The 22,457-nt window shown below is 44.4% G+C and overlaps 2 protein-coding genes across 7 annotated transcripts in view; one reads left to right on the top strand and one right to left on the bottom strand.

Moving 5' to 3' along the window:
• Positions 1-14,300, top strand: part of GTF3C1 (general transcription factor IIIC subunit 1) — a 78,448-nt gene extending 64,148 nt beyond the window's left edge. The window contains 18 exon segments of the mRNA XM_030579220.1: positions 2,540-2,712; positions 3,214-3,498; positions 4,696-4,717; positions 4,719-4,892; positions 4,894-4,951; positions 6,773-7,018; positions 7,021-7,058; positions 7,548-7,674; positions 7,677-7,778; positions 7,781-7,811; positions 7,813-8,028; positions 8,030-8,220; positions 8,448-8,473; positions 8,475-8,488; positions 10,681-10,873; positions 13,937-13,951; positions 13,953-14,104; positions 14,106-14,300. Of these exon segments, the coding sequence (XP_030435080.1) occupies positions 2,540-2,712; positions 3,214-3,498; positions 4,696-4,717; positions 4,719-4,892; positions 4,894-4,951; positions 6,773-7,018; positions 7,021-7,058; positions 7,548-7,674; positions 7,677-7,778; positions 7,781-7,811; positions 7,813-8,028; positions 8,030-8,220; positions 8,448-8,473; positions 8,475-8,488; positions 10,681-10,873; positions 13,937-13,951; positions 13,953-14,104; positions 14,106-14,148 (2,106 nt within the window). The 3' untranslated portion in view covers positions 14,149-14,300.
• The window catches only part of POLR3K (RNA polymerase III subunit K), a 43,184-nt gene that overhangs the window by 16,734 nt on the left and 3,993 nt on the right, over positions 1-22,457 (bottom strand). Inside the window, exons 3-5 of one of the 6 annotated variants that reach the window (XR_004002499.1) lie at positions 17,357-17,521; positions 10,179-10,311; positions 1,421-2,019 (exon numbers count right to left, since the gene is read on the bottom strand). Coding sequence is in view for 4 of the 6 variants with exons in the window: in XM_030579230.1 (XP_030435090.1) it covers positions 17,367-17,521 (155 nt within the window). In the remaining 2 variants the exon portion in view is untranslated. Of the gene's footprint in view, positions 1-1,420; positions 2,020-9,289; positions 10,312-16,330; positions 17,522-20,450; positions 20,992-22,457 lie in introns of those variants that run through there. The other 5 variants (XR_004002498.1, XM_030579228.1, XM_030579230.1 and 2 more) reach the window with 5 other exon arrangements.

The following is a 22,457-nucleotide window of genomic DNA, read 5'->3' as shown; positions in this document are numbered from 1 at the left end:
ATCGGTGCCGGGATCGGGAACGGCGTGATAACCGGTGGCGGGATCCGGATCGGATCTGGAGCGATGTCGGTGCCGGGAGCGGGACTGCGACCTTCGATGAGCGCGGTGCCGGGATGGCAGTGGAGACCGGGATCTGCCACCGGCGCGGTGCCGGGAGGTCGACCGAGGAGCCGAACGTCGACGTGAACGGCTCCTGGAGTCTCGGTGCCGGCGGTGAGAGGAGCCCAACCGGGACCATGCAGATACTGATCGGTGACGCGAGTATGACCGGTACCGCCTGGGAGAACGGTGCCGGGACTCCGAGCGGCGCCCCGAGCGCGAGCGTTCACACCTCCGGGTGATCGGTGCCGGGACTCTGGAGACAGCGCTCGAAGCATCGGTTTACCTCTGGAGGTTACCCGTCCCGGGGGTGCCGGCTGAGGCTGTGATGGCTCCGTCATCGCGTTCATGTCCCGTGCCGAGGAAAAGGTCTCCGGCATAGACGGTACCAGTATCTCGTCCCCTGATCTTAAGGGGGACCTAGGAGGGGCTGGACTCGACGGACCTTCCGGGCCCGGAGTCGACAGCAGCCCTGCAGGCGGGCCGCGGCCAAGGTAGGTTGCCGGGCGCTCCACTCGGTGCCGGCCTCGATGGAGTTGCAGATGCCGAGGGACGTGAATCTGCTCCCGGTGCCGGAGATGGTCGGTGCCGGGGGAGTCTTCCGGTGCCAGCGCTGTCCCGGTGCCGGAGTAGAATGGGCCGACTGCGCCGCCGGTGCCGGAGTCAAGCCGCTTCCATGAGGAGAGCACGGAGCCTTTGATCCCTCTCCTTCTTCGTGCGAGGCTTAAAGGGCCTTGCAAATGCGGCACTTTTCGCTGATGTGCAATTCCCCCAGGCACTTGAGGCACGCGTCGTGGGGGAGCGCTAGTAGGCATCGGCTTCTTGCAATGCCGAGCACTGCTTGAAGCCAGCATGGGCCCGTGCCGGGCACCGGGGAGGCAACGGCCCACCCGGTCGAGCAATGTTAAACAACTATATACAAGACGCTAACTACTATACTATCAAAACTATCTACGAATTATCTATGAACTATTTACAACTACAAAGACCGAACAAGTACAAGGAGAGCTAGGACGGGGAGGACAGCAAAGCCGCACTCCACACGTTCCAGCAACCAGACATGGCGGTAGAGAAGGAACGGAGTGAGCTTGGCGGGTCCGGCATGGGTATATATCTAGTGCCATAGTGGTGCCACTCATAGGGCGACCTGCGTGGCCCACTGGAGTTGCTAGGGTAAAAAAGTTTCCGGGCAAACGTGCAAAGCAGCGGCGCGCACACCTACCTGGAATGGATATTAAGCAATCACTTGAAAACTACACCTGTATCTGCCCCTTCCTTCCTCACCTCCCTCTCTCTCTCTTTCTCCCCCTGCAACCCCTGTGATCCAGCTCCAGGAGTTCCCAATCAGATCCCAAGTCTCCTACCATCACCTGTCTTTGGGTAGTGGGACCCTTGTCCATTCCCGTCGGATTGGAGGGTTAAACGGCTGCAACAGCTTCATGTCTTACACTGTTATATCCCCAGCAAGCCAGACTGCCTAAAAGCCATCTTGAAGTATATGCAAGCCTCCCCAGGGGGTAGTATCTCTCTAGAGTTGTTTAGTCTCAGTGATTCACCTTAATCTCCTCCCACTGTTTTTAGTTCCTGTAGGAACTGTGGGTAACCCTCCTCCATGGAGAAGAACACATCATATGTAAACCATTCATAAGTTTAATAAAATGAGGTTCCCAAAGATATTACATGGATTGTGTCTGTCATGGCATACTTCTACATAGATAATTATGCAAGCATTTGAAGTGCATTGAAAGTGCTGTGATACTTTTTAATGAGAAAAAGATAAAAGAATTTTAAATGTGCAATCATAACAGAAGCTGATCTCAATACTTACCTTTGAAATATCAAACAGGCACTCTGTTTACAAAGTTCTATAGAATTTGGTTCACGTCACTGGAATTTACTGGTTTCGGTTCCTAGGAAACCCTGTAAATGCAATGAAACGGTATATATGTCCTTAAGCTTACGTTCAACTGTAAGTTCTGATTTGTGGTTTCATACTCAAAATGTAACTGACAATTTATAAACAACTCATACAGACTTGATTACCAAGGCTATTAATTCCAGATAAATGGTTTCCTAGTTCTTACCAGGATCTGCATGCACGCAAACCGCCATGTAAATTGAATGGAATTTGTTTTGCCTCTTGAGCAAACAAGTGAAACTTTTGTTATATTTGGGTATAAATTTCTCCATAAATAGCGTACCTCATAAAATAATTTGTTATTCGTGATAGTGACTGGGTCTCTGGAAAAAAACACAACAGGACACATCTGGACATACAGGAATGACTTTGCCCTCTGTCTAACTTGCCTTGAGTCACTGTTCTGATTTGGATATAACATTGCTCTACAGAGCTGAAGAGTTTCTGATTTGGGCTGCAATATATGGATTTTATTAAAGTATCCTTGCTGTTAATCTGGCGTTTGAACTGTGTGTGTTGCAGACCTTTCGGCTGTACCGTGAGTACAAGGATGACATTCTTGTGAAGGCTTTCTTAGAATGTCAGAAGAGAAGTTTGGTCAATCGCCGTCGGGTTAACCATACCCTGGGTCCAAAGAAAAGCCGGGCTTTGCCCTTTGTGCCTATGTCATATCAACTATCTCAAAGCTATTACAGGTAAGTGTCCAGCAAAGTCTGCTGTACTGTATAGAGCTAACACAGTAATGTATCCAAACATGCTTTGCATAGAGGATAAAATACATAACTCTGTTACTTAACAAGGAATAGAAACTAGAAGCGAGGGACCAGATCCTCTGCTATTGCTAAAGAGCACACAGCAGAGTGAGGTGTAAAGGTGGTTTAAATGTGCGCCTTCAGCTAGTCCCCAGGCTTAGGTTAGAATAGCTGAAATGGCAGCTGGGGGATCATCAGAGAATTGTAGGGAACTAAGCCTATTTTCTTCCAGCCACGCCCCTTGTGCTGGAAACTGCATTAAGGAGAGGGTAGCATAAGAGCTGTTAGGCCAATGGAGGGTTTTTCTTTGCACTGGGATGCTTTGCTACAGCCTGGAACATAGACTGCTGCATATTTTTTTTTGCAGGGGGTTGCTGTTTTGTGGGGATTTCTGCCCAGTAATACAAACCCTGTATATCTTCATTCAATTGTTTTTGTGTCCAGAGTCTTCACATGGCGGTTTCCCAGTGCAATTTGTACAGAATCCTTCCAGTTCCTAGAGAAGCTCAAGGAAACTGGAAAATCAGACGAACCAGATAGCTTTTCATTCAAGGATCAAGACGCCAAAGATTCAGCAGGCATGCTAGCTTTTCCTATGGATGGCCCCGGAGGTCATTGTGTAGCAATTCTTTCCCTGTTCTCTCTGGGTCTTATTTCTGTGGATGTGAGGATCCCAGACCAAATAATCGTGGTGGACAGCACTATGGTAGAGAATGAAGTCATCAAAAGGTAAACACTAATGCTGTGATCCAAATAAGGCTGTGTGGTAACTTGCTGATGAAATTGACAACAGACATGGAATATTCTGCTCTGCGTTTCAGCACATGCTTCCAGTGGCAATGCTGGATGTTTCAGGGAGCATCCTGAAGATTTAACAGCACTTGTTAGTCTTTCATCTGAGCACTGGCATGTGTTAACTTCCACATTATCCTGAAAGTACATACCTGTGGTGAAGAAAGAATTGCCAAGATTTCTTCAGTTTTCAGAGATGAGCAGGGCAGCGTAGCCTAGCTGTGCTCATTGCACATGCTCATCACCATTGTATCAACCTAACCATTTCAGAGAATTACCATGTATTGGTGGTTTGTTATGTTTTCTATGTGGGTTTCAGCTCTGCTGGAAACTCACGTTGTGATTTGTGGAAAAGAAACTGCTTGCATGATATTTACCCTATGCACTTGCTGTGGCTCCAAATAATGGGACACCTAAGAAATAATGAGAAGACCAGGCAGCTAGTGGAAAGGAGAGATCTGCCATTAAGTGTTGCTAATAAATCATTAATATACAGCATAAATCCAGGAATATAATCAAATACCTGAATATGGATACAAAGGCATATTGTGAAGGAACTAGGGAGTGATGAACACAATGGAAACCAGATACAGATCTAGCCTCTGTGGGGGGAGGCGCCTCAAAGCTCCATAATGTAGCTGATGAAATGACCATGTAGCCTGACTGTTCAATAGTTGGAGCTGATGCATTGGGACTGTTTTTAAAGAATTTACAGATTAAAAGTTCACAGAAAGAGGAGTCCCTCTTCCAAGCTTTCTTGCAGTTCCTTTTTTCTCTCTGGTTCTAAGCATTCATTCAGCAGGCTACTATGAACAGCTCTACAGCAAAGCAGTCATCTATGGGCTGTATTTTGAAAATGACTAACATCCTGGAGTGCAGAGCAGAATGTGATCTTCTTGGTGTTATGTAATGAAAGACCTATTATAATACATACATTTGACTGGGTCAGCAACCTCATTTCTGAGTTTCCTGATTGTGGTTAAAATCATAGCTGGAATGTTGCATTACTGTAATGTTTGTGTTTCAACATCAATCCTTTTAATTGATTTAGTTTAAATGAAATAAGTTATTGGAAAAAAGTCTCTTGTTTTGGAAGGAAAGTGGCAAAAAGATTAACAGTATATTTCCCTGCAGTTTGGCTAAAGATGGTCTTGAGGTATGACTATGATGAAGATGATGACTTGGATGAGAGCTCTGGAAACAAACGGAGAATAGAGGTAAAAGCTCGTCAAGCATCTCATACCAATTACTTACTCATGAGAGGGTACTATGCACCAGGAATAGTCAGCACGCGCAATCTGAACCCCAACGACAATATCGTGGTCAATTCTTTGCCAAGTGAAGGTCAAGCTGAGATGTGCCCCAATGCCAGGGAGGCTCAGTACCTCAGGTTAGTTTCTGTATGTGTGTAAACAAGTAGAACAAATTGAATGGATGTCATTCTGTGCTTGCAAACTCAAGGGAATAGAGGCAGTGTTTTTATGCCGTATCCTAGCAGGATCATCTCCTTCATGCTTATCAAATATCTGATTCTTCGTGTTTTCTCATACTACTTATTGGGCTATTTCATTCTTCTGACTCTAATATAGTTTTATTAATGCACCTTGCTTGATCAGCTTCCTTGGTGATTTAGCAACTTGTGTGTATCCCACTTTGTGTGCAGTCATTAAGTCAAACATGCCTGATATTTGGTGAACCTATCAGTCCCTTTCCTAATTTAAAACCTCTTTTGTGTTACCGCCAAGTGTTCCTCTTCTGTAAGGAGACTCAGCCATCGCCTTGAAAAGCTCTTTGGAGCAGGGAATCGCTTATTTTGTATTTTATACAGTACCTAACACAACGGCGCCTGATCTGGCTGTGGCCTTTAGACACTGCTGCAATCTAAATGTTAATAATATTCAGAACTCTAATTCTTGAGACTTGTCAGTCAGCTGTACACATTGTTAATATCTGTGTCTAAAAGCTGGCATCCAAGATCAGGGCCCCATTGAGCTCAGAGCTGCACAAACACAGAACAGAGACAACCTGAGTAGGGAAGACAAGAGTGGGAGAAAGGGAAAATTTTATCTCCATTTTACCGACAGGGAACTCTGAGGCAGAGAGTGCAGTTTTTCCCACGGTTGCACAGGGAGTCACAGGATCTGGATTCAGTTCTCAGCTCTGCCAGAGTGCGGGTCCAGTGTCTTAACTACAAGAGTGGTAGTGGTCTTTGCTCAAGACAGATGTGTCCAGGAAGGATTTCTTGGTTTGTAATGGAAGGCCTGCTGCTGTCCCTGTCTATGCTATTCACATCTGTCACAACAAGAATCTGAAAGCCTCCATTCCTGAAGTCCTGTTACCATACAATCCCTGTATGGGTCAGTCAGGTTGCCAGCTCATTGCAGTACTTTCCCGTTCCTTTTGAACACTTGACTTTGGCCATCAAAGGTGAGCTGGTGTTACGTCACAGTGCCCAATAGGGCTATCTATAAACACCAGAAAAAGGTAGGTGGGAGCAAAGAATCAATTAAGAATGGTGTCATATCTGTCCTTCCCCCATGCCCAGCATGCTGGACCAGAAAAAGTCACTTTTGAAAACTGTGTGTATTTGGAGCTAACTGATAAGAGCCTTTCGTTAAGGCAAAAACCACTCAGACAGAGAAGTACACCCTATTTATACCCAGTTTTTCTAGTATCTTCATGGTGGTGTGACCTTTCATTCCATGTTCTTTATCAGACTTGGCCAATAGCTTTTACTGTGCATTGGCTTCTGTCACTCATTTCTACCAAAGGAGTCACTTCTCCAGAGTCTGACTTGTTTGCCCTAGACTCTCCAGTTGTGATTTTAACTGATCACCTTCAAAGACATAGCAGAACACTCTTAATCTGTTCATTTACAGGATTTCTCAGGTGACCCAGAGCTAGAGAGAGAGAGAGACTGCAATAGTCCAGTCTCTCCTTCGCTGATATGTTTCATAATGGCTTGGAGTTAAAGCCTTTGTAAGCCAACTTGAATGGTTCCTTTTCTGCAGCCCATTCACACACGAGTTTGGGAGGGCATATAGAAAAAAGGAATTTGCAGTTTATTTCTATTGAAAGTCTAAGAAAAGACTTTTGTCAGAGGAGCCTGGAAGGATTTTTTGATCCTTCTGTCATCCGTGTATGGTAACATTAGTACAGGAAGATTTCGTCGTCTTCAACTCTAATACACTCATTCTGTTTTACTTTGCAGTTCCTTCTGTGGTTGATAACATGGCTGTAGGAATCTCCTGCCTCCCTGATGCTTTTACCAGGCTGCTAAAAGTCCAGGAAGCCACTACGATGTAGATCAGTTTGTCCTCCCAGTGTACAGAGTGTTATGGCTATAGCTCCAAAGATGTATCTGCTGTCCTGGAGATCCGTAATGTTATTGAGGCATCCTCTTCCTTCGGGACTGACAAGGCAGAGCTGGGCAAACAGTTCCACTGCTATGAAGAAGCTATATCGAACGCACCAGGAGTTTACAGCAATATATTCAGGTTGGTTTGCATCTCCATCACCATATATATGTGAACTCCATAGCACTCTCTTTGAATAGGAAGGACATCTAATCCATTTGAAACAAATGTGAGCAGAATTACTTCCTCTGTGTGATAAATTTAGTAGTGAGATTCCCAGTCAACAACCAATGGTCATCTCACCTCGTACTTCCTGTGTTTGTCTCACTGAAGACCAGAAAATATGGTGGCACTAGATGAAAAAGTTGGATGAGTGACTGCACTCACCTAGGGCACCATGGTCAGTCTCTATAGTGCACAGGAATATTTCAAATCTTTGCTGTAGTTTCAAGGCAATTAAGCAAGGGAGCTATTCCCTTTTTTAAGTCTATAGGGCAGGAGAGTTGAAAAGGGACTGAGGGTTTGGCAAGGCCTCTTGCAACTGGTTACAATAATGGAAATTCCAGGAAATTTTGATACATACTGGTATAACACAGCGCTACCTAAAGATAAAACTTGTTTCTTTTTCAGGACCTCCTCAAGATGGAACAGGTGTTAGAAGTGGGAGGGAACACTGTACGATTGGTTGCAATGACATATGCCAAACCCGGGCTGTTGTATTCAGTGTGTCTGAAGAATAAAGGTGGTGGTGCTGGTCTGCAGGCAAAGACTCCGTCACTCACTTCGATTTGCAGCAGAACTCCTCAGCAGCCAGAGCCAAAGAAACAGTGGCATCTTCAAGGGAAGAGGGACAGCCTGGCAAGTCTTAAGACCTGTTGTCAGTGATGAGGACCCCCAAGGAAAGATTCAAGACTCAACATGGTGGGCTTCAAGATGGCACTGAAGTCCATCAGGACATAAAGAGCTGTTCAGAAGGAGCAACTGAGCAGCCCTGATGCAAGTTTTAACTGAGCCCATGCAGGTGAAAGGGGTGTTAAATTGCACATGAAGGAATGGGTCTTTTCAGAGAGCAGACAGGCCACTATGTGCAATACCCTGTACACGGACCGAATCTGTCACGGATAAAGATAAGAGCAGGATAAAGCCAATTCTGAAGAGCAATAGACTGCAGTAGATGTTAATGTTGCAGCTAATGAAGAGGAAGGGCAGATACCTAGCTTTGAACATACAGCCAGAGATACAGCTTTGAACATGTCGCTTGATGATGCATCTCACCCACAGGAAAGTTCTGAAGTCTCTAAAGGTGCATGGGAGTTTATTCACAAGGGATATAGACTAGTTCGCAAGCTATACGCTTATACCTGTAAATTCACTAGTCCCAAACTTCATAGCTTCATGCTATAGCAGAAACAGACATCTCGTTACTGGCTTTTTCATTAATAGTGAATAGTGATTTATGGCAGTTAATATAAAATGTATGTCCTTTTTTTCGGTCTGGTGCTCATTACAGTTTTTCTGATCTTTCTTCAGAAGATTCTGTGACACATCTACCCCAAGGCAGTACGGGAAAGGTGAGTAAGAGGAGTCTGTAGAACCACTAAATAATAAGCATATCAGCTTCTATATGCAATTCATTTAGAAAAATATGTCGTATAATATAATATATATTAGCAAAATAACTACAAAAGCAGATGTGGAAAGTGTGCGCTTGGTGCTAGTGTATATGTCTCTCTCAATTCCTTGGTGAAACCCAGAGGGCATGGAAGGACTCTGGAGACTGGGACTTGCTGTCCTCCTTTGTCCTCTTGTTACTTCAGATTCCTTGCCCCTCAGTATGGCAATTCCAAATGTCTCTGGGGCATGGGCACTTCTGAAAGTCCCCAACATATTATAAACACTAGAAGGAACCTAATGTTTATAGGAACCCTAGCCTCTGTTTGTCAGACAGTGGAGATGGATGGCAGGAGATCACTTGATCATTACCTGTTAGGTTCACTCCCTCTGGGGTACCTGGCATTGGCCACTATCAGCAGACAGGATACTGGGCTGGATGGACCTTTGGTCTGACCCAGTATGGCCATTCTTATGCTCCTAAGAAACAGAAGTATTCCTCTCCACCCCATACTCAAATAAACTTAATGCTCATTAGGCCCTGCTCCCCAAGTGAGGGTCTACGACAGGAGTTCTCAAACTGGGAGTTGGGACCCCTGAGGGGGTCGCGAGCTTATTACATGGGAGGGTCGTGAGCTGTCAGCCTCCACCCCACAGCCTGCTTTGCCTCCAGCATTTATAATGGTGTTAAATATATTAAAAAGTGTTTTTTATTTATAAGGGGGAGGTCGCACTCAGAGGCTCGGTATGTGAAAGGGGTCACCAGTATAAAAGTTTTGAGAATCACTGGTCCTAGGGAATAGAACAATATCAGAGTGGTAGATTCTAGTCAAGAACCTGGCTGTCACCTCAAAGATGTTAAATCAGGGGACTCAGTGCCTTGGCTGATCTCTGCTGTTTACACACAACACAGAGAGAAGGCTCTTGTATAGCCTTGTAGGGCATTAAAGAGCTGTTTCCTTCAATTGGACCCGTGAGCAGAGTAAAAGCTAGCATCATTTTTTGGCATGGATGTGAAGTGCATCCTGTGACACACTCTGGCCCTGTGGTTTCAGCAGCAGATCCAGATATATCAGAAATGCAGATTGTATTGAATTAAAAATTATATGAACGAGCAATCCAATCAGGTAGGCTGCCTGGTGGGTTTTTATTCATTTATTTGTTACTACCCCCATCATCTTTAATGTGCTATAGAGTTTTGTATTGTCAGCTCAACTTCATTGGAGAAATGGTAGGGGGTGAGGGCAGTTGGGACTGTTGGTACCTGGGAAGGTGGTGTGCACTGGGGAAGGACAAATCTCTTCTTTTTTTGCCCTTTGCAGGCCTGGTTAGAGGTTGCTTTGTATTTTGAGGTATGAGGGACTTGTTTTTTTCCACTGCCCAGTAACTCTTGACAGTAACCAGCTCTCCCACTGCCTTGTCCAGTATTTGCCAGTGCTTCCAGCAAAAATAGACAAGCACGTTAGCTGGGCACTTCTGCTTGATTGGCACTGAGATGGTTTATGTTAATAGGCTAGCTGCCTTTCCCAACTAGTCAGGGAGCATGCTGACTGAGCTGCTGCTCATGCATTTCCTAAGCATTCCCACTGGTGCTATGCAGAAACCATGATATGGAACTAAAGCCCCTTGCTGAAAACACACATTACTTACCTCCTGCAATGTGGTGGGAGGAGTCCTAAGGTAAAGTTTCCATCCAACACGCACACATTTATTTACTCAGTTCAGCTCTGGGGTCAAGCCACCATGGAAGATGAATAGAAACTAGTACTGGTCTCCACGCCCACTGCCAGATTAAAAACACTGTCACTCACCAGCAAACTGGCCATCACTAGGATGCTTTGTTGTGACAAACTCACTCCCAGATCACTCTCAAGGGGGTATGCTTAGCAAGCAGTACTTCTGTCCCTGGGACTCTGGTTGCTGGGTGGAACATTTATTTCAGGAGAGCCCTACAGGGATTAAGGACAGTGATCTGCAGCCCAATGTGTTTGCACAGAATCACAGAAAGATGATTTATGAGTGCGCTATTATTTTTGCTTCTCATATGGGTGCTTTGCTAGTGCAGGGAGACGGAAGAGATGCCTTATGTAGCAAGCAGTTTGCATTTTTCATTTTTAAAACTGACAAAGTGGAACTTACTGTCCCTCTGCAGGGCCTGTGAGAATGTCTGTTTCATTGGGAGGCCGTGGCGAATCGTGGACGGGACTCTGAATAAACCAGTGTGTAAGGGCATGATGGAAGCTGTGCTCTATCACATCATGACAAAGCCCGGCATAATGGAAAACACCTTGCTGCAACATTACGTGGGGGTTCTTCAGCCTGTTTCTGTCTTGGAGATACTACAGGTACATTTGTTATCAGATGTTGAATGTTATCCTATTTCAGCCTCTGTTTAGTGTGACTGTCCCACTGGAGTGTTACAAAAGGGTCTCACCTGTCCACACCACAGTAACAGACTCCCTTGTAGGGAGTCCCAGGGGAGAAGCCAACAACTGTGAATGGACTGTGGAGACTGAGTTCCCGTCTCATCCCTTGAACAGGTTCATCTAGGCCAGGGCTGGGGCATGCTGCCTGGTGGGGTTGATAGGAAATGTGCCCTTCCCATGCCTGTTCTTTGAATTATTGTGGTGCTTGGGAGCAACTGCACAACTAGGATTGCCTTCTAAAATGGGCCTATTGGTGTGAAATGTCAATCCTGGCCTGGGTCGGAACCTCAGTATCCAGAACTGCTGCTTCGTCATGGGACAGGAGCCACAGAAGTTCCACGCAATCCTTTGAAGCATTCTGGTGACCCAGTTTGGGTCCCAACTCACAGGTTGAGAAACCCTGATCTAGACAACATCCAAAATCCACTCCCCCTGACAAGAACGCTAAACATGTAGACTTGTTGGGAAGGAAGGTCTTCACATCCACTAGCCTTCTGTTCAGAATAGCAAACTATCCTGTCCTATTGGCTAAGTATGACTATCTGAAGTATTCCAAGATCACAAACGGTAGAAAAGCTGTCACGGCAAGACAGATCAGTTCCAGACTCTTACTGAAGAGAGTAAGCTGATGGCCAGAACCGCATTACAATCAGCGGTTGATGCAACAGACATCTCATCAAAAAAGCTTTTGGTACGCCTTTTGCTACTGTCTCACAACTGTCTCATAAAAAGAACTAGAGACATATAGCCTAGACCGAAGGTTCTCAGACTGTGGTCCGTGAGCTCCATTCAAGTGGTCTGCGGATAAATTCCCTCTTAGGTGCATGCCTGGGCGGTCACACACGAGAGAATGAAGGGCTGCCCAGCTAATTAGCAGAGCCGTGCAGATGTGGCTCCACTAATTAGGAGCCTGGACCCTGGAGAAGATGCACATGTCAAGTGAGGTGGTGGCCTTGGGGGGAATAGGGCGGAGGTGGGAGGGGCAGGGGGATGGGAGGAATTTGAGACTTGCAGGGCTGTAGTGGCCAGAGAAAGAGGCAACTTTCCCCAGTTCCAGGGCTGCGGCTGCCAGGAGAGACAGCCCTCCTTCCCAGCCTCAGCTCTGTGGCTGCTGTGGTGGGGGAGAGAGGGAGAGACCCTCCTCCTTCCCAGCCTTAGCTCTGTGGTTGCTGTGGTGGGGGAGCGACCCCCCTCCTTCCCAGCCTCAGTGAGGGGGAGAGGGCACATCCACTGCATTAGAAAGGTACAACTAGTGATATTAAAATATGAGTTGTGTGCTTTTCTTTGTAGAACAAAAAAAACTTTTATTATTAAGAGGTGTTTTTTTTATATAGCACTTTTATCCAAAGCACTTTACGTTCGTTAGCTAATGGTACAAACAACATTTGGAAAGATCATTAAGTGGTCTGCCGAGACCCTCGGCAATTTTCAAGTGGCCCCCGAAAAGAAAGTTTGAGAACCACTGGCCTAGACAACCCTATAATAAGGTGGGTGTACAGTTGGCTGGCTGGGGATCTGGAGTTCCAGCCTGGAGAGGTAGCAAGCGCTTTGGAGGACAGGATTAGAATTCAACATGATGTTGAAAAACTGGAGAAATGGTCTGAAGTAATAGGATGAAGTTCAATAAGGACAAATGCAAAGTACTCCACTTAGGAAGGAATAATCAATTGCATAAATACAAAGTAGGAAATGACTGCCTAGGACGGAGTGCTGCAGAAAGAGTTATAGCAGATCACAAACTAAATATGAGTCAGCAATGTAATACTGTTGCAAAAGTGAACATAATTCTGGGATGTATTAGCAGGAGTGTTGTAAGCAAGAAACCAGAAGTAATTCTTCCACTCTAGTCAGGCACTGATATAAAGCCTCAATTTGAGTTACCGTGTCTAGTTCTGGGCACTGCACATCAGGAGAGATGTGGACAAATTGGAGAAAGTCCAGAGGAGAGCAGTAAAAATGATCAAATGTCTAGCAAACATGCCCTATGATGAAAGATTGAAAAAAATGGGTTGTTTAGCCTGGAGAAGAGAAGGACTGAGGGGGACATAAGTCTTCATGTAAATCATTGTTGTAAAGAGGAGCATGATCACTGAGGACAGGACAAGAAGTAATGAGCTTAAATGGCAGCCAAGGGAAATTTAGGCTGGACATTAGGAAAAACTTCCTAACTGTCAGGGTAGTCCAGCACTGGAACAGGTTACCTAGGGAGGTGGTGGAATCTGTCACTGGAAGTTTAAAAAAGAAAACACCTGTCGGGGATGGTCTAAATAATCCTGCTTACTGCAGGGGACTAGATGACCTTTCGAGGTCCCTTCCAATGCTACATTTTTTATTCTTCACCTATGGAATTGACTTAACTCTAATTTGGTGAGAGCTATAGTGGTGTAAGAGCCACAGGGAGGCATCACCATTTATATATCTACAGTAGTTAGTCCTCCCAAAGCTATCCATGCTATATTGTCCACTCCTGAAATGTCTGGTTGCTCTCCTGCTCCAGGGTCGCCTGACTGAATGTTCTCCTTCAGTTTAAATGCTAATTAGCCCCTTGACTATCTGCATTTGCAATTTGCTTTTGTTGCAAGTTCAAGGATCTGATGCCATTGCCACAACTATGCCTCAAGCTTGCCTTAGAATGCACAGAGCCTAGCAGTGTCAGTCAGCCCCTGGGATACCCCACCCAGAGTGCAGCAGCTTTTATCAATAATAGTGCTGCATTGTGTGGACACATGATTCAGGAGCGAAGTAGCTTAAACTGGTGCATGCACTCAGCAGCATGGGCTCACATTATTGGTTTAGTTATATGCTGTAACTATAGGAGTACCAATTCTCATGGAGATGAGGGCTGTTCACTTATTTTTTTAATTCTCTGAAGCATCTGGAGAAAATCTATGAAGGATGTCACACAGAATAGTCTACTGCGTGTTACTGGGTTTTAGCATTTCTGGTTAACTTCTTAAGCTAAAACATGTCACTTTTCAACAGGGCTTGGAAGCTCTTTGGCTGCATCAGAAGATTCTGCATGCAAAAGCCGTCGGCAATATCTCTCTTCTCCCGACCTGTTCCTGAAGAAGAGCTAACCGACTCCAAACTGAGTGAGACTCCAACAATATTCTATGAGCCTACCATAGACTGTACTCTGAGAATGGCAGAGTGTTCCATACGAAGGCAACTGGAATAAATGGGTGCAGATATGATCCATGTATGAGAGATGGCATGGTGCGTCATGCTTGCTGTCCAGCTTGCATTGGTAAATGCTAATGGAGGTGAAACTTCTGGTGTGTCCTGTAAAGTGTGCTCTGCTTGTCATTTTGTCATGTTTTGTTAAATACATTTTGTTTCTTATTGGGAATACTTCAGGCCTGTTGTAAAGCAAACAGGAGGCTTGGCTCTGGGATGGGGAGCCCACCTGGCTTCTCTACAAACACAGGGTCTGTGGTCCTCAGAGGATCTTAACTTTACACAATCTGTGTCAGAGAACTGAAAGCTGACAGACTTGCATGCGAAGTATTATCACAGATCAGAGGAAGCAGCCTATCAGTCCTCCCAGACAACAGGGTAGCAATGTTTCACCTCAACAAGCAGGGTGGAGCCTGCTTTACTCCACTCTATCAGGAAGCAACTTTACTTTGGGAGCTCTGTATTGCCAGTTCAATAGATCTTGAAACATCTTACCTGTCAGGCATACAGAATAACCTAGCAGACCACCTGATCAATTTGTTTACATATCACTGTGAGCGGTCTCTTCACCCAGATGTGGCCAGATACATTTTCCAAAGCAAAGTCCAACAATGCGTCAGCAATTCTACGGGATCACAGCCCAGGTTCCATACTGACATGGTCAGGCAGGCTCCTCTATGGTTTTTCCACCAGTCTCATTCATTGATAGCCTGTTGCTAAAGATAAGTCAGGACCAGGCCAGAGTCATACTTATTGCCCCAGCACTGGTTCTCCACTCTCCCGACTCTGTCAATGAAACCTCCAATTTCACTTCCACTAGACTCAGACCTAATCTCCCAGGATCACTGTCACCTACTCCACCCAAGCCTATAATCTCTTCACTTAACTGCATGGATGCTCCATAGCTAGACAGTGGAAAGAAGTCTTGTTCAAAAAGATATTCAAGAGGTCCTGCTAAATAGTACAAAGCCTTCTACAAGAGCTACTTAGCTTGCTAAATGGAGGATTTCTCCATTTGTTTTCGACAGTATGTGGCATCACTGATCAGTTCTTCAGTTGAACGTATAATTCTGCAGAGAGCCTGAAGCAAGGCCTCTGAGGGGGGTGAACTGACCATTTAGTCAATGGGCTTTTAATGCCAATACCCAACCTCCCCAGAGTAATCTGTGTGAAGCGAAAGAGTGTCATGAGCCCATCCTAATCCCCCAGTCTTGAGCAGGGGCAGTGAGGAGAACCAAAATTAGCTGGGCCGAGATGGGGGTGTGGACACTGACATTGGACAAAAAGCCATGGAGGAGACTGGAACTGGGAGTCAGTGGAGATGGCAAATATGGACTAGATTTAGAGGCCAAAAGCAGGGAGAAACAGATTGGACAAGGAGGTGTGTGTGGGGGGGTGTGTTTGTGCATTGCTGTTCATGGAGCTCTGGTGTTAGCTGCACCAGCAGAGACTGCAGTTAGCTGATTCTGCAGTCCTCAGTGTTTTTCATGAAGACCACAGGCTCAGTTCAGTGGCAAAGATGCTTGGTCAGGTTTATTGTCGACAAACCAAGGTTCTAGTGCTCCAACTCAACAGTTACAGGTACACTAACCCATGTCTGCCTGCAGCAAGGCAGTAGCTCTCTTAACACAGCACCATTCCCTAGGCTAGTGCAAATTGCCACTCCTATGACTTCTCATTTTATACAGAGACACAGACAAGTTATGTATACAATCCAGAACTGTTGCCACCCTTGTACCTCAACAAAACATCCTCATCCGTTATCTTGTCATTTCCTACAAGGTCTGGGTGTTCCTGTACCATCTCTTAGGAATGTGTTCATGGAGTTACTTAAGAACTGTGTGTGCTCTGTACTATTCTCTCAAGTCAGGAACGTGTGTACTTGGTTACCTGATACAGTAGAACCTCAGCATTACGAACTGACCACTCAACCATGCACCTCATTTGGAACCAGAAGAACTCAATCAGGCAGCAGCAGAGACCAAGTGAAAAAGCAAATACTGTACAGTACTGTATTTAAATGTAAACTAAAAAAAAAGGAAACTTTTTAAAAAGATTTGACAAAGGTAAGGAAACTGTTCCTGTGCTTGTTTCATTTAAATTATGATTAAAAGCAGCATTTTTCTTCTGCATGGTAAATTCCAAACCTGCATTGTCAATGTTCAGTTGTGAACTTTTGAAACTATAATGTTTTGTTCAGAGTTACGAACATTTCAAGTTAAAAACAACCTCCATTCCTGAGGTGTTTGTAATTCTGAGGTTCTACTGTACCTAACTATCCTGACAAGGCCTACTTTGGTTCATACTGTTAGCCATGCCTAGGGCACCAGCAAGGCTTATAGAGGGGACTAGGGATGAGGAGCTGGGAAAATAAGTGGGGAGACTGGGCAAGGAGACTAGAACTGGGATAAGTCTGAGGTGAATGAGACTGGGACAAGAGCAGGGGGATGGAATAGATGGGGCAGAAGGGAATCATTTGGGGGAGAGGGGGAATATGCAAAAGTCTATACCCACTAGAGAACACTTCACTCCAGAGCCTGGAATGATCCCCAAGAATCATGAGTCACTATTTCTCTGCTGTCCATAAATATCTATGAAACTCACTGGCAGTGTCCCATCTGCCTCTAGTGCTGGTCCATGTAGAGGATGATGACCTACCACTGCTATCCATTCCTCCATTAGCTCAGTTAGCAGCCATCCCTGCCTTTGATTTGGACTGGCCTTGTTTAACTCTGCAAACCAGGTTACATTATCAAAGTGCTGCAAGTTCCTCCGCTAGAAGCAGATTTGTGCCTGCAGCCTTGTCAAGTGTTTTGTCTTAGCTCACTATAGGGATCTGTTGTAATAAATGGACCCGTAAACTTCCCCTAATTGTGAGTTCAGCTGTGATGAGTGAAAGGTTATAAAATACCACCTGTTAGAGTGATGGAAAAAAGTGCACAAAGGAGATTGGACTAATTCATTCTTTCTAACAGAGAGGCCTACTGATATAACTCAAGGGCTGAGTTAACATCATGCCTGGTAAACAAGAAAAGGATGGGATCGGCAATCAGTGAACCAAAATTGGTGTCAGGAATTGGCCTAACTGGTGGACAAAATGAGAGGATAGGCCATTTTGCCCATCACTCAATTTTGGGGTCCTTAAAGAAAGACAGTGGATAGTGACTGGGTTATGTTAACAGCTTGGCGCATATATTCCATCTAAATACATACCACAGATCCTACCTGATGCAGCTTAAACAATCTCGCAGCTCTCACTCGGCCTTTTTATCCATTGGTTTGGTTTTTTTTGCTCCTTTGACATGAAATCTATCTGAAGGCAGAGTTGAGTCGACACAGCTCTCCTTTCTGAGCTCCGTGAGACTGGGCTTCTCTGAACTTGGAGCATGGCTGGGCAGAGGGAGCAAAGCTGTGAGAGTGCTGCTTCTCCATGACTACGGTCCTACCAAATTCACAGCCATGAAAACATCACGGACTGTGAAATCTGATCTCCCCCCCATGAAATCTGTGCTTTTACACCTATATTATACAGATGTCATGGGGGAGACCAGCATTTCTCAAATTGGGGGTCCTGACCCAAAAGGAAATTGCAGGGGAGGTCGCAGTATTGCCACCTTTACTTCTGTGCTGCCTTCAGAGCTGGGCAGCCAGAAAGCAGTGGCTGTTGGCCAGGCACCCAGCTCTGAAGGCAGTGCACTGCTAGCAGCAGCACAGAAGTAAGGGTAGCAGTACCGCAACCCCCTCTACAATAACCTTGTGACCCCCCACAACTCCTTTTTGGGTCAGGACCCCTACAATTACAACACTGTGAAATTTCATATTTAAATAGCTGAAATCATGAAATTTATGATTTTTAAATTCCTCTGCCCGTGAAATTGACCAGTATGGACCGTACATTTGGTAGGGCCCTATCCATGACATTACATGTGGCAAACCTACGAGGGTTCTCAGCAGATTGCTGCCAAAGTACATTTTTCCTACATTTTACTCCTCCAAAGCCTGAAGAGCTAGCACAGTTCTGGGAGAGGGAGTTAAGTGTTATACTGCCTCATGTTACAGAACTGTAAACCAAGCTGATTGCAAAGTCTTTATGGCTCATCCATGAAATGGAAAAAGCACAGATGTGCTAATGCCGGTGTGAATGTGCAGAGCTAGCAATTAAAACAAATCTTTGTATTTGTAAATTGGTCCCATTTGATGCGAGATCATTGAAAGATGAATATGGACCTTATATGTTGCTTTCCCCAAAAATTATTTCTACAGCAACATCTTAAATGTGCTACCTGTAGAATGTACCAACTGGTTACTGGCCAGGTATAACCTCACTCTCATAGGCGCCACTTTCAAAACTAGTTGAGTGTGAAAGGGAAGCTCCAAGGACAGAACCCCCAAAGTGGGGTGCCCCTTGCAACTTTTCTTTCACGGCTGGATATGGTTTTTCAAAGCACAGCTGTAATGAGAGATTTTTGCTCTGAATGTTCTGAAATACCTTGCAAGCACCTTAATAAAGGCTTGCAGAAAAACCTCAGAGAGGCTTTAAAAACACCATAACATTCACTTTTCCCAAGTGACATAATTAAGGTGGTGACAGTATCAGGAAACTTTGGCTTGCATCAAATATTAATTAGTTTTAAGATTAAGGTTCTAAATAAGTAGAAACTAGTGACAGTTTAAATTTAGAAAATCCAACATCGTTGACCAAAATGGCAGAGATGGGGATAATGCAATTCAAATTTAGATAGTGGAAAGTTCTAGCAAACAAGATGGCATCAGGGAGGAGCTTTAGTTAGCTAAAAATAGGATAATGTAAGAGGGGAAGGAGCCAGTCAGGACATACAAATATGCTAATAAAGAGAAACGGATCTAGACAGGAAGAGGAAATATGCTAATATATGGAAGCAGATTGGCTGAGCTAGACAAATTATGTTAATGAGTTGACCTTGAGCGAGCAACCAGTATATGAGGCAGACAGCCAGCAGGCTGAGCCTGTAGTAAGTTAGACATTAGTGGGTTCAACAGCAGACTGAGAAGAGCAAGAGTGGCAAGACATCAAAGGAAGACAGCACTACCTGGGAAGATCAAGAAGCTTCAAAGATCATCATCATCAAAATTCTAAGGTTGCCCTGGCAACAAACAACTGCCTGCTAGCAGCTACCTTGCCAGCAGTAGCATCAGCCATTTTACCTCCAGTTTGAAGAGATACCACACCTGTAGAGACTACACTCCCTAAAACTAAGACGGATCAGAAGGACCTAAGATGGTACAAGAGTGAGTTTTGAATATAAGTCTAAGTCTGATCTTTTCTACTTATCATTTAAGAATGTATGGCTCTGTCTGTAAATAAAGCTGGATGCCTGTGTCTTGAGTGAGATCTTCCCTATCCGTCCTGCAACCATTTGGCCAGCATTTGCAGTATTTTAAATGTTTAGTATTCAGTGTTAATGTTGATGCTAAATAAATGTTTAAATCTGTAAATATGGTAATGGTTTTTCATATGTGTATATAGAGGTCATGTATACCATATTGTATTAAGCACGGGGCTAAATTGTATCACTAAAACTAAAAGCCTTTGTGTATATGGGATCCCTATATGCATGTTACATTGAAACAACTGTATTTCCTGTATGTGTTAGACATCCTACGTAGTCTGTCTTTTTATTTTGTCGTGCAGCTTTATTGTACAATTCTTAAATGTAATTCTATTGTGTTTTATTAAATCCTATGTATCTTTTCTTGCCTTATTAAACCCACTGTAACTTATGGCTTATTATATTATATATATGGCTTATATTAACTCCCTAAGGAATCAAAATACATCCATATAAGTTAGGTTTGAATCCTACTGTGTATCAACACAGGGATTTGCACTGGTTTCACTAGTTGCTGAAGGTTTTTTAAACATACCATTCGTTAAACCAGTGCAACTTTGAACATAGACAAGGCCTCTGTTTAAAATAAACCTGAAAAAAGCACTGTGGTATCCTTTGTGTCCAGCACTCAGGACCTTGATTTTAGGCCTTATGAAATGGCAGGCACCTCCACGCACACACTGGCCTCCTACCATCCAGGCACAGGAGTTAAATATTGAAACACAAAACTAAAATGACAATTCCTCTCCATCACTCTGATCATGCTCCTTGTATGCTGCATCTCTTTTCCCTCATCTTTCACCTGTCTTTTTTTTCTCCTTTCATTCATAAGCAATCTAGGGCAAGGGGACAGGCTTTGTCAGCTTTCTGTACAGAGCATAGTACAACAGGGCCCCAGTCCTGTGAGTTCAGTACGGATTCAGGGGAAGCATCACCCGCTGAAGCAATAGTACGATGTAAACATTTTATTTGGCTGTTTCTCATCTAGATACTGACCATTCCTGTCATTTTTTGGCCTGCAATCTTAGATCACAGCTGTGGTTAATAATAAACAATAACTTAATGCATCCCTATAAAAGAGCAGCATTGCAGTGGGAACTGCTGAATAAATAGATTTTAGCATATAATCTCTAAACAGAGGCAGTTCTTTGTCCTAACAATGTTTGCTATCAGGAAAATGTGCAGTATATGCATAACCTTCAGCCCCTGGACCATCAGATTATGGGGAATGCCTGCACTAGCAGCAGCCAGTGTTAATTTAATATCATGCACTAGTCCATGTTACCATATTTCATACAACCAAGCTGGGGAATTTTCAAACAAAGAGCAAAAAATACTGAAGAACTTAAATCTGAAGCAAAAATTAGTCCCTCCACCTGTGGCCGCACTGGGCATTACAACACTTATAGAAAGTGGTCATGGGCTCATCAGCTGATCTGGTCTGAATCTGCATGAAGTAGGCACGAGGATGCTCACACTTGGGACATGGCTCTGCAAAAGAAACCAGAAGAACTCCAATGAGTACAGCTCCCAGGGCTAGCAAAGCAATTCTTCATTCTGCCAGGGGAGCTCACTTCTAGAGCTGCTCTATCTGAAGGGCTAGAATTCAGCCTTCCACAATCCATTCAAGAGCTATTTCAAGATGTCCACTGGCTCACTTTTTGCATGATGGGAGAACTCAGATTCATAGATTCATAGACTCTAGGACTGGAAGGGACCTCGAGAGGTCATCGAGTCCAGTCCCCTGCTCTCATGGCAGGACCAAATACTGTCTAGACCATCCCTGACAGACATTTATCCAACCTACTCTTAAATATCTCCAGAGATAGAGATTCCACAACCTCTCTAGGCAATGTATTCCAGTGTTTAACTACCCTGACAGTTAGGAACTTTTTCCTAATGTCCAACCTAAATCTCCCTTGCTGCAGTTTAATCCCACTGCTTCTTGTTCTATCATTAGAGGCTAAGGTGAACAAGTTTTCTCCCTCCTCCTGATGACACCCTTTTAGATACCTGAAAATTGCTATCATGTCCCCTCTCAGTCTTCTCTTTTCCAAACTAAATAAACCCAATTCTTTCAGCCTTCCTTCATAGGTCATGTTCTCAAGACCTTTAATCATTCTTGTTGCTCTTCTCTGGACCCTCTCCAATTTCTCCACATCTTTCTTGAAATGTGGTGCCCAGAACTGGACACAATACTCCAGTTGAGGCCTAACCAGTGCAGAGTAAAGCGGAAGAATGACTTCTCGTGTCTTGTTTACAACACACCTGTTAATGCATCCCAGAATCACGTTTGCTTTTTTTGCAACAGTATCACACTGTTGACTCATATTTAGCTTGTGGTCCACTATGACCCCTAGATCTCTTTCTGCCATATGCCTTCCTAGACAGTCTGTTCCCATTCTCTATGTGTGAAACTGATTGTTCCTTCCTAAGTGGAGCACTTTGCATTTGTCTTTATTGAACTTCATCCGGTTTACCTCAGACCATTTCTCCAATTTGTCCAGATCATTTTGAATTTTGACCCTGTCTTCCAAAGCAGTTGCAATCCCTCCCAGTTTGGTATCGTCTGCAAACTTAATAAGCATACTTTCTATGTCAACATCTAAGGCATTGATGAAGATATTGAACAGAGCCGCTCCCAAAACAGACCCCTGCGGAACCCCACTTGTTATACCTTTCCAGCAGGATTGGGAGCCATTAATAACTACTCTCTGAGTACAGTTATCCAGCCAGTTATGCACCCACCTTATAGTAGCCCCATCTAAATTGTATTTACCTAGTTTATTGATAAGGATGTCATGCGAGACCGTATCAAATGCCTTACTAAAGTCTAGGTATACCACATCCACCGCTTCTCCCTTATCCACAAGACTTGTTATCCTATCAAAGAAAGCTATCAGATGCCAATAGAGGAATTAATGCCAATGGATTTAACATGTTGAGGACTATCTGGT

The sequence above is a fragment of the Gopherus evgoodei genome, chromosome 10, assembly GCF_007399415.2.
Source record: "Gopherus evgoodei ecotype Sinaloan lineage chromosome 10, rGopEvg1_v1.p, whole genome shotgun sequence".
In the NCBI taxonomy this organism is placed as follows: Eukaryota; Metazoa; Chordata; order Testudines; family Testudinidae; genus Gopherus; species Gopherus evgoodei.
Note: the sequence above shows the minus strand (reverse complement) of the source record. Positions and strands in the feature narration are given on the sequence as shown.